At 39.5% G+C, this 12,500-nt stretch overlaps 1 protein-coding gene across 2 annotated transcripts in view; it reads left to right on the plus strand.

The window, feature by feature from the left end:
- LOC138032987 (5'-3' DNA helicase ZGRF1-like) overlaps nucleotides 1-12,500 on the plus strand; it is a 70,543-nt gene that overhangs the window by 57,796 nt on the left and 247 nt on the right. For both annotated transcript variants that reach the window (XM_068880712.1, XM_068880713.1), the window contains exons 34-41: nucleotides 365-428; nucleotides 1,243-1,303; nucleotides 2,545-2,578; nucleotides 7,011-7,105; nucleotides 10,067-10,099; nucleotides 11,179-11,255; nucleotides 11,917-11,994; nucleotides 12,314-12,500. The exon at nucleotides 12,314-12,500 is cut by the window's right edge and continues 247 nt beyond it. In XM_068880712.1, coding sequence (XP_068736813.1) covers nucleotides 365-428; nucleotides 1,243-1,303; nucleotides 2,545-2,578; nucleotides 7,011-7,105; nucleotides 10,067-10,099; nucleotides 11,179-11,255; nucleotides 11,917-11,994; nucleotides 12,314-12,500 — 629 coding nt within the window. The remainder of the gene's footprint in view (nucleotides 1-364; nucleotides 429-1,242; nucleotides 1,304-2,544; nucleotides 2,579-7,010; nucleotides 7,106-10,066; nucleotides 10,100-11,178; nucleotides 11,256-11,916; nucleotides 11,995-12,313) is intronic.

Raw genomic sequence — 12,500 nt, forward strand, 5'->3', positions numbered from 1 at the left:
AGGTAGTCCTTGGTTCAACTTCTCACTGAGCTGCACTGGTAAATAGCCAACGGGGTTGTTGTTGTTGTTAAGCCCCTACAGGGAGCGGTCAATTAAGTTTGTATCTCTGTATTGTTCCATTGTCGCCGAAAAGCCCGTAAAGAGAATTCTGAGTTTAAAAAGTTATGAAAGGTAATACTACTTTATTTTCTTGACCGAGGTACATGTGTAAGCATTTCTTTGCTTTAACGAAAGTATCTATGGTTTGCCGACATTTTCGCTGTTACAGTGGTATAATTGTCTGAGTTAGAGAGAGAAGTATTCTTGCGAAATGCGATTTTCAATCCTTGTTGCTTTTGGTATTGTTTGTCTTTTTCACTTTCAGGCCAGGTTTGTAGTGTTTGTCATCGAATGCCTGCTAAAGTCAGGAGTGGAGCCAGCTCAAATAGGTTAGTAATCATTTTTGACAACAATACCGTTCTTGTCAATGATTCAATGCTACAAGGACAAGTTGCAATAAGTATAGGAAACCGTATAAACTCGAATGCATTTCGTGGTAGGCACAAGCAAGTTTATGCGATATTATTTATTATGTACTCAACAAAAATTACTCCAAGTGAAGCTATGATCCTCGCAGATATGAACGCTATTTTAGTAGTTGCATAGAGAAGCCTGTACATACATACAGGACATCAACGGGGTTTGAATCCGTGACCTCGCGATGCCGGTGGTTCGCTCTAACCAACGAAGCTATGAAGGCACTGATTTGGGAGCTGGTCATTTGTGGGTCCAAATGTTCCCGTGATGAATGAATCAACGAACGAAATGATATATGAATTGAATCTACGCAATTGCTAAAAATTGCGCTCAAACTTCAAGGATCATAGCTTCACTTGATTTCATGTATCATTTCGTTTGTTAAAAATTACTCCATTGCTGTGTATCCATAGCAACTTCCGTATAGCACTCTATAACCTATTTGTGCATTCGTCATTGACCAATCAGAAAGGCGATATTCTGTTGAGTATTTATGACAGGTCACGAATTTCGGTCATCTTCTTTTCCGATAAGAAGGAACATAATAAAAGGGCGCTTTCAGTAAATTCCATTGCGACTGAAAAGAAAAGCCATATTAGTAGTCCAGCCTTCCCTTCCAACCGATAACGTCAACGGACAACAAACTGAGTCCCCTCCTACCACTTTCTTCTTTGTTGTCGCCTATAATAATCAAGGTTACCTGAAATGACATCTTATTGTCTTTAGGTGTGATCACATTGTACAAGTCACAACTGCATACAATAGCCAACAATCTGACAGCCTCTAGGTATGAAGACATGTTTATTTTGTTAGAATTCTCAGTTTCGATGGGCACAATATCAATGTCAATGTCAATGTCAATTCACTGGTTGTTTTTCACTGTTCTTCTTCTTCCTCGCCACTTTTTAATGCCTTTTCTACGTTTCCAAAAAAAAGTTAGAAATGACGACGTTTCTACGCTATGCAAGTCAAAATAGCAACTATTACAACAGCTACTTTCAACGCCCTTGGCCAGTCTACAATTGTTGCTGAGTGATCTGGCCTTTAAGTGGCAGTGAGGCTGGAGCCCGTGACCACCTCAATGTTCCTATCCTGAAAATGATGTTGCTGTATCGGTTAGAAGTTTCTAACAAAACAGCTTCATCGCCAGCCTTGCTTCTGTACTCGGGCCCAACTGCAGAATGGTCTGGAAAATGGACTTTCAACGATCTTTCAAAGGGGTTAGAGTTTGTTTGTACAGAGACATGTGATACGTCCAAAAATACCTTAAAATACCATACACTACGTATCACTGAGTGCTGGTCTATAAATATGTGTATAACTGATGTGAGTGACTAAGCGACAAATAAACGCACGCCGGCTGATAGAGAATGAACAAGAAACTCAAACAATACACTCAGCTAGGCCTCGTGCAATATGAAGAATTTGCAGTTCATTTTTACATACAGAAGGGATATTTATTTGTCGATAAATCACGGACTATAAGTCTAACCCTTTTAACATTCATGTGTAATTCATTAAAAACGACATCACTTTACAAGACTTTGTCAATCTAGTTTGTACAGCGCTCATAACAAGAAAGGATGGAGAAAGTCATTAACACACACCCAAAAAGTGCATTATAGCCAATGCGATTTGAGATTTCACACAGCACATGAATTTTGTGAATCAAATACTGATAACGTCTTCAAAAGTTACTTCTATACTCACTTCTCGCCACTTTCTAGTATGTTGTGGTCAAAGATATTACCTGCAGCAAGTTGATGTATTTCTTTGTCAAAGTCCACGCAACGCTCGCCTCACCAAAGGCTGTTGACGTTGCGTGACACCCCAGTTACGGCTGCGAAGGAGGCCATTTCTTTCCAAATCGTTCACGGTGTTAATTCGACCTTTATCAACACGTTTAAGAAACCAAAATTTTCCTATTTCTTTCCAAGATGTACTAATGACATTCAAACGATTTTATGTCGATTCGGTTGACGATAACAATTTAAACTTCTCATTATTTTTGTTTCCTTGTGAACGCAGGGCATCATCTCATGCCGAGCTCAAAGCTATACAGGTAATTCACTTTAACTCTTTAATTCAATATTTTCCTTCGTATTACTATGATGCTCCGCACTGCGGGGTTCATGCATACTGCGGACGCTTGTGTAGGGTGCGTGTGCAATTTTGAGAGCTCCAGGATAGTGTGATTATGTTTTTATACAGTGTAGCTACAAACTTTTTCAAGTTTAAAATGGTTAAGGATACTGTGCAGTCACTAAAAGCTGAGAATGACAAGCTAAAGGAAAAAGTGGAAGAAGTTTTTGCCGAACTTAAGAAAGTTCAAGAGAACCTGAAGGGGAATCATGCAGGCGGCCATGTTGAAAGCGCATCTGATCCAGACGCACTGAAGTCCTTGGACTTCCTAAGAAAACAATACGATGATCTTAATAAGTTTAGAGACCAAGCCTTTAACTAAATATCTACTCTTGAAAAATCACTGAAGCAGTTGTCGACTGAAGTATCAAAAGTTTCGATGGCCATTGATCAGGTCCAAGAGTGTAGCTATTCCTACAATCTCAAACTTGTCGGCGTCCCCCAGCTGGAACCACTCGACAATGCCTTCTAGACTTCGCAGCTTTGCTCAAAAATCTTCAATGCAATTGGAGTAGATGTCAATTCGTATGACATCGTCATAGCCCACAGGATCACGCCACGCCATGCTACCGAACGACCACTCAAACCTATAATCTGCAAATTTACACGAAGGCTTATTTGCGAGCAAGGTATGGCACGTCGTATGCAAATTACAAATGTCAACCCAACGAGTATAGACCTAATCGGCTAATTCAATGTTGTACCCAATTCAAATCTCCCGGGACTAAGATTCTTTGTGTATTGTATTTGCATGATAATGTAGCATTCATATTTAAATGATATGGAAATACCTCGAACAAAACGTTTTATTCCCAAAGGGTTTGAATTGGGTACAACATTGAGTTAGCCGATTGGGTCTATTGGTCTACAGGAGGATGTCTCTCTGGATCAAGTTGTATCTTCCACCATTTGGAAACCTATTGGTTCACTTAGCTCCCCAGCTCGTAACTTACTAGCTAACTAAAAGAAAAAGAAAAAACTAAAATGCTACCGTATCCTCATTAAGAATTTCAAATCAAATGTAAACAACAATATGAGCTGAATAAAACATTATCATCATTATCATTATCATTGACGTCGCGTCTTTAAAGCTTGCTTGCAGATGCAAAGAAATTCAAAGAGAGGTGGGCCAAAAATTCGATTGTATGGCTGAGGGAAAACGAGGAATCTAGACCCATTGCAATCAAGAGTTCAATGGATTTAGATAATCTTATGTCCCATGAGCAGTCATCAAGTTAAGGAAACATAAGTCAAATAGCAATTCAACCAACTAAGATAAACAAAGCTCCCTTACGAGAGCTTCCGTAATGATTCCTGTGACATTATTTTTTCTCACGGTCAGTTTAATAATAGTTTAAACAGTCTCCCTACCAAGAAATATCTTGAGCGTTTACCAAGTTTTAACGAATTGGATATATTTACTCTAAACAGTTTTCCCGATAGAAGGGATTTTGATCCCTATACCACAGCTATCAGCTGTAGATAGTTTTCTCCCCATAATTTCTGTCATTCAAAAAGACAATTTCAGTTCTCGTTTAATTCAACCGATGGACTTTATTGTTTCATGCCAATATTAGAAGCCTGAAAAGTAATTTAGAAAGTTTTGATACTCACACGAATAAGCAAAAAAATGTATTTTCACAAATATTTTGAAGAAAATTTGAAAAATACTAAAAAAGTATGGGAGGGCATCAATAGTCTTTTAGGTCGAAAGAATAAAGCTCACAAAGTTATAACCTCTTTAAAATGTCCACGAACCATGCAAGTATCTTATAATTCCTCCGAGTTTCCTGATATAATGAATAAGTATTTCTCTTCAGTTGGATACAACTTGGCTTCTAAAATGCCATATCCATTTAAACAATTTTCTGAATATCTCCCGCAGGTAAATTGCCCTGATTCTTTCTTTTTCAACTCCGTCTCTTCTTCTGAAATTGAACTGGAAATAATGACTATTCCTCAAAATAAAGCACATGGACTGTATTCCTTTCCCTCTCACATCTTAAGATCAGTTAAACACATCATTAGCCAACCTTTGTCTATACTTCTAAATAAATCACTCGAACACGCAATTTATCCAACTAAGTTGAAGCTTGCTAAAGTAATTCCGATATATAAAAATGATGGTCCATCTGATCCTTCTATTAAATTATAGGCCTATATCACTTCTCTCTTCAACCGTATCTTTGAAAAAATGATGTAGTATCGCCCTAAATCATTTCTTGAGGAAAAGAATATATTAAATGATTCACAATATTGTTTCCGTGAAAAGCATTCCACTGAGCATGCTATCCTAGATATAATTAATCAAATTGAAAATAACATGGACAATAAGATGTATTCATGCGGCATATTTATTGATTTAACGAAAGCTTTTGACACGGTAGATCATTTAATATTATTGCAAAAATTAGATCACTATGGAGTACGCGGGGTATCAAATAGTTGACTGAATAGAGTGTAATGTGAAGTGCTAGATTTCTATCCCATATGAACCATGTGAGCGTTTGCTCTACTGATGGAAATGAGCCCACACAAGGTGACCAGGGTGGGAATTGAACCCACTTCACATTACACTCTATTCAGTTAACTCTGTGTAAAATATAAGTGCTACACGGCCATCGTTTGTATAAACGTAACCATTCCTTATCAAATAGTTGGTTTGCCTCTTATCTGCTTGGTCGGCAACAAACAACTTAAATTGGTGTCAAAAACATGTCAAAAAAGGAAGTAATATTATCAGGAGTCCCACAGGGATCGGTGCTAGGACCGTTCCTTTTCCTCGTCTACATGAATGATATATCTGACAGTGCTGATCAGCTTAAAGGTCATTTGTTTGCAGACGATACTAACCACTTGTATGCTGATAAAAACCTTCGGGCGCTGCAGAATAAAGTTAATGCAGAACTCAGCAAGATCTATGACTGGTTAATTGCTAACAAGTTATCATTAAATATTGAAAAATCCAACTTTTTTGTTTTTTTTTACCAAGGCAAAAGATCGTGAACTGTCAAGTAAACTTTATAAAAGGTGTTTGACCAGCATACTAATAGCTACATATATCTCTTTGGAACGTAAGAAGTTCATCAAATACTTAGGCGTGCTTATTGATGAAAATCTCGCATGGAGTTATCACATTGCTCATATTGCATCAAAAATAAGTAAATCGACCAGTATTATTTCTAGGATAAGGCATTTTGTACCGCTGAGTACTTTACACCATATTTACAGGTTGCTCATTCAACCATTATTATTGTATGGTATATACATGTAGTAGTGTCGGGTAATGCTGCAAAAATTCATAGAACTAAAATTTTAACCCTTATAAAACGAGCTCTCCCCCTGATGTATTTTGCTGATTACAAATTTCATGCAATACCTTTCTTCATTCTTCTCGTCTTCTTCCTTTTTAAATGATGCACGACGTATCAAACAACTTGACACCTCCTGATATGTTTAACCTTTTCACCCATCAAGCTGATATTCATCCTTGCGAGACTAGATCATCGCTAAGAGGAGATTATTTTCTTAAATGTTCGAGAATAGATATTCAAAAGAGATCTTTCCCAAGAATTGTAGTTAAAATTTGGAATAGCCTATCTTGTGAAGTGCACCAGATGTCAAAATCCAACTTTGTTCATGATATCCTCCTCCAAAGATTACTAAAATATGTTGACTATAATTATTGATGTTTTGAAAATATTGGCAAATTTTGACTCCTCAGTTTAGTTTGTCATGTAGTTCGTCATTTATTTATTCAATTTAAATTCCTTTTTTCATGTTTATTTATGTTATACTGTACAAGTGTTAAGCTTTTCTGCACTGCACTAACTGTATTCTAAAACCAATTTATTATTTATGTGAATGTGTAGTTATATATTTGTAACCATTTTATCTGGAATATATTTGTAAGCACTTCTCGCCTCGACTAGCTTTTGCTAACTGCGAGCATTGCATAGCTTTGTGATGTTTTATACAAAATACATAATAAAAACTGAAACTGATCCCTTTCACGGCTAGAAAAGCATATCTCCACAAAAAGCCTCCATGTAGTCTCACATTTTGTCTTTTCTTCGCGCGCAACCAGGACGTCATACCACGGTACACAGATACCCTGACCGAGGAGTCTACTAGCCGCGATTGAGGCTTTGGAGCCCGAACTAAGTTGCAATATTCACGGGCTTCTATGATAAGCCATTTTCTGTTGGCTGTTTCACACGAACGTAATGCTCAATCTTTCTCTAATAGTAGTATTTCCGTGGTTTTTTTTACCGTTTGACGACTGTCACTTAGCCCATTCCCTTGTAAGTCCCTAACTTTGGTTAACTTGACTACTTTTTTTCTCTTACCAGATATCAACAGTTGACGCATTCCAAGGCGGTGAAAAGGACATTATTATACTTTCATGCGTGCGCACAGATCATATTGGATTTATTGACTGCGACAGGTGAGCCTTACCACTCTAGTTTGTGTAGGCAAACTGAAAACTTAACTGTTAGGGACCGTTTTTTGGTTGTTTGTATGTTAGTGAAGTGCAACATAATTGTCCGCATTGTGTACAAATACTCTCCTTTTGTTTTGACCATAATGTCTCTTTCTTTCTCCGTTTTTAGACTTTTCTTCATTATTTCCTAACCCAGTCAATTTGCAAATATTAAGCGAAACCTTAAAGGCCGGGACACACCAGGCGATAAGTCGCTGCGACACGTCGCGGGGACAAGTCGCCTCAACAATTCGCCTTGTGCGATCAGTCACACGAATTCAAGCCAGTTTGAATTCGTGCGACTTATCGCAGCGACAAAATTAGCGAAAGCACCGTTGTCACATAATTTTTGTGTGTACACTTCCGGCAACAAGTCGCTTCGACAAAATATAAATAAACCAATGAGAGAACGTCATATCGTCAGCCATATTGAATTAGAGAACTAGTTCACATTCCCCCTCATACGAGATCACTGCGTGTGCACCGGACAGGCGTCGTGTCGCAGCGATTTGTTTTGCAAGTAGTACACATGGAACAACTTGTCGCAGAGACGTGTCGCTGCGACTTGTCGCCTAGTGTGTCCCGTCCTTACACTAGGCGACAAGTCGCAGCGACAGGTATCTGCGAGAAGTTGCTCCGTGTGTACTTCTTGCAAAGCAAGTCGCTGCGACACGACGCCTGTTCGGTGCACACGCAGTGATCTGGTCTGAATTCTAACCCTAAAGCCATACATTTCGGTCAGCAGAAATGTCAAACGTACACGCGCGTTGTGCTCGCGGCAAAGTCTCTTTAGCAAACAACATAGCGGACATCGAGGCGGAAATTTTGCTGCAAGCAAATTTACTTCTTCTTTTAGTTCTGAAGCGACGGCATCGTCAGCTTCAAAAGCGAAGGAAACATCGGTTTTGAGTTCGAAAAATATTCATGAACAGGGGCTTTCCACACACTGCTGAGAGGACTTCGTGTTTCTGACAGAACAGTAACGAACATTCAGGCTTTGTTGCTAAGAAGCGTTGAATCATTTGAGTCAGAATTAAAATTATTATGGGATACGTTTCGATCGCAGATCGCAGAACTTTGGTTTCCATATGATCGCAGGATCGCAAACGATCGCAAACGATCGCAGGATCGCAGACGATCGCAAACGATCGCAGAAGTGGGTTTCCATATGATCGCAGACGATCGCAGAACTTTCTGCGATCTACGATCTGCGATTCGCGATCGTCTGCGATCATATGGAAACCAGCCTTTAACCTTGGTTGAGCCTGCAATCCAATCGATAACCAGTACCTGGTCAGTGGTCAACTTTTAAAAAAGCTGACCTCGGTGGGGTCGAAGCTTGAGCCCGCGATATGGTCAGGTGATACTGGTGAGCGGATACCTTGTTTTGACAGGTGTCAATTGATCAAAACATAGACCTTTTTGCAGATACGGCGGCCATTTTGATTTCTATTGTTTCAAATTCTATTATGGGATGCCCAGGGGGCAAATACATATTAATTTGCTCCTTGAGCATCCCATAATGTCTTCTGAAACAGAAATCAAAATAGCCGCCGTATCTGCAAAAAAGTCTATGGATGTCCAATATCAAAGATGTATACTGTAAACTAGCATGGTACTGGTCACATTGGCATACATGGAGGGGTGGACGTACGATGACATCATGGCTTTCTCGCATCGATGGGTTACCACATTTTCCTAACTATGGTGCTCCGCGCGCGCGGAGCTTCACTATGACGTGACGATTAACATCACTGGGTCCCAGCACCGGCGTATTTCAGTGAAAGATAAGACAGAGTACTCACTACAACCTACTGTCAAACAACAGTGTTTTTCTCAGCCTGGTTTTCACTAGCGACCCGAACACAAGGAAAAGGTAAGGTTTGATCCTTGCGCTTGTCCTTATTCTTGTGTGACGTCCGTTTTCACGGTGAATGAAATAAGCGCTCTCATGCTTGCGTTTTTGCTTACGCTTGTGTTTGCGTCGCTAGTGAAAACCAGGCTTAACCCACAATCTTGGACAAAAAGGGTTGAGAATATTAAAAACAGGGGTTATTTTGCGCACTACGTCCTCAATATCGCACATTATTAGCGATCCCCCTCCCCCTACAACCAATGTTGATAAGCCCAGGTTCGACATGCTTTGTTTCGTCTAGCAACATTGATCAGGGGGGGTGGGGACAAAAAGAGAGCTTGTGATCGGAGTTTAGTCCAAAAGCAGAGTTTTCTCAACAAATTTTGTCCAAGCTTGCAGGTGCTAAGTTAAAGCATAATTTTGGCCAAATTTTGGCTCTTTCATTTACCGGGCCCAAAATAATTTATGTCCATAAAGCAAAGAAAACAATCATTATAACAATACCTAATCAGAAATTCTTAATAGGAATAACAATTGTTCTCTTGTCTTGCGCCATTTTAGTCCGGTATATGAAAGTCTACCCCAAATTTCATTTACGGTTGCTGCCCCAGGTGTGGACCTGGAATAGTCTACCAGTATTCATAGGAAAGGACAGTGATCTTAATAAGTCTTTAGAAGACAGATAAATAGATATTAAAGGCTCGTGAACTTCTCTTGCTTCAGTTGACTTTTCTTTAGTTAACATTATTATTTTATTGCATGAGCGCGCGTTGGAAACGAGGAAGTAATTTTGAGATGACCTGGTAACCTCCGATCCAACAGGCGTTAATTTGATAATCGTTATATTAAGTTTTAATAAGGCTTGAGCGTTTGGATACTTAGAGATTTCGCTTCGCGCGTCAAAATTTTCAGCTTGGTAACACTGGGTGTGATCATTCGTTATATGAGCTGACTACCCAAAAATAATGAGCCAATCCGACCGCCAAAACGGTATTAAATATCCAAGTATTGTAAAAAATTTGAGGATTCTGAAATATGAGATTTTTGTCAATGAATTTTTTGTCTTGCAGACGAACCAATGTTGCGCTAACAAGAGCAAAGAGGTTTGAAAAAGCTTATTATTGAAACAAAGAAGATTCGTCCGCTGTTGGGACATAATATAAATAACAAATACAGTAAAACTCCGCGAGTAAGAACCTTCAATTTTAAAATTTAGCCTAAACAGGTTCTTGCATAGATGGTAATTTACAGAAATTTAGGCTACCTGGGTTCTTAAATAGGTTATCATTTTCTGTAGAAAACGTTGCGTTGTAGATTGCAGAATTTAGTTTGATTTGGCCTTCGTCCCCTTTCCAGCAGCCAGTTTGTAACTCTTTAAATGACTATAAGAAGTAAAATCGAAAGATAAAATGAATCTTCAGAATATTAATCAATATTAATCTTATTTGCCAAAGTGCTCACATTTTGTACGTTTTAGAAAATAAGAACCTGTTTCAAATTTTAAGATAAACAGGTTCTTGTTTTGGGGGGTCTAACCGACAAATTTTAGACTAACAGGTTCTTATAAAAATTTGTTCTTACTCGCGGGGTTTTACTGTATTCTTCATCGCCGGCAAAATTCTAACCTGCGTGGCAAGCGTTTTTAGCGGGCGAGAAGTGAATTCATTTTTCTGGCCGCGCAAGAATTGGGTGAACGCAAAAAAAAATTGGAATTGGAGGGGGCCTTCATCCCCCCCCCCCCCCACCCCCCACGGAAACGCTTGCTACGCAGGCTAACAAAAGTATTGAAAGTGATACAAAGCTTTCAAAATCCGTCTGGATTCCTCAGTCTTCGGCGGTGATGGTTACTGGGATTTGCGAAGTCGCTTTTTACAGAACGCCCAAACAAAGTTAGGTTCTTGAAATCATAAATGGTTTGAACCCACAGTCATCATATGTGAGTGAAGAAGGATCGTCAGGGTGAGTGAAAAGAACTGTTTAGGATGGCATTGACTGACGTTTCGACAACGTCAGCTGAAGTCAAAGTCCTTCACGGTTCTTCTCAGGACTACACTCACCGGGACGATGGTGGCTTCAATATTATCATAAAGTTAAATTCTCTTGTGCTCAACTGAGGCATTTACTCATGGTTTAACTCTGATGTGTGATCAAAAAGAATAAAAGTTGACTGTGTTTATTCCAGACATCTTCTCATCATTGGTAATCTTAAGATGCTCTCGTGCAACACATTGTGGGGAAAAGTCATAGACCATTGTCGCGGTGAGCTTTCAGTATTCTTTTTTTATACAACTTAGCTACTGTAGCTATGAAGCCTTCACTTGGACATGTCATTATTGCAACGAAGCCCAGTGGTGTGGGCGCTGGATTTACATGCGCATAATCTAGGATCCAATCCCTCTTTCACCATCCAACGGATTTGTCTTAAGTGATTCTGGGTTCAACTCCGCCATGCTTAATTAATAGCCCACTTGTTGCTTCCTCTCGGGCTGTTTAATCACACAATGCCTCTCAAGCTGTTAGCTCGAAATACAACCTTGTATGAAGTAGGGTTACTTTTTTACTGTTAAACTGTTATCAGAGTGAGATTGGTGAGGTCAGTGTGCATTTCGTTTGTCGGGCAGTTTGACCAGTAACGATGATAGCTAGACCCAGGGTCAAAACATGACACAAGCCGAGCTCAGCTACGGGTCAGAACACTAAATTAACTCAGTTCAAGTTAATTCACGCAAAACGAGATAGTTCATAAAAAAATCCACACTGATCGCAGGATGAACTGATGCTCTTGATGTAGACAAATGATAATACGTTTCTCTGGAAGAAAGAGCCCCAATCATGTTTCAGTACTTGCAGTGCCTAATCGGGAAAGTGGTTTATCAGCACAGTTCCCCAAATCGTTTATCATGTTTTTGCATTCAAACAGAGGCTCCCGGTGGACTTTGTCACTCGCAGGACTTTGTGAAAAAATGGACACAAGACTCCAAAGCGCCACCAAAAGAAGGTTGGAAGACTTTCACTGTATTTAGCTGCAATAATATTTTATAAAAGTGTCCGCTACTTCTCTCCTTTTCCGTCTTTCTAGAAACACTTGAAAAGCGACCTTTTTTCGAACGTGTCTATATCTATATTGAATATTGCGCAAGGCATTCTACTTTACAAGTAGCAGTGGCAGTTTTTTGAAATTATGTGAGCAGGAGAAACTCGGTCGTACACATAAACAGTTAAAGGAGCAAAGATTCCCGTTCAATATAAGTGGTCGACTTTGAATATACAGCGTAAGATTTGCAGGAATAACGAGTCAATTGTACTCATTGCTTCAGGTGCACAGAAAGCTGGCAATAGTGACGATGTTGAAGATCGACAAGGGGTTTCATCCTTTTCCTCAGGGATCTCTTTAAGCGCATCATCGCCACGCAAGATGACAGAGCAACAAGTGATAGATTGTCCTGTTGACCACGCCCTGCCTCAAGACTGCGATGGCATGGACACAACAGACTCTTTTCCTTG

This window comes from Montipora capricornis, chromosome 14 (assembly GCF_036669925.1).
Source record: "Montipora capricornis isolate CH-2021 chromosome 14, ASM3666992v2, whole genome shotgun sequence".
Taxonomy (NCBI): Eukaryota; Metazoa; Cnidaria; class Anthozoa; order Scleractinia; family Acroporidae; genus Montipora; species Montipora capricornis.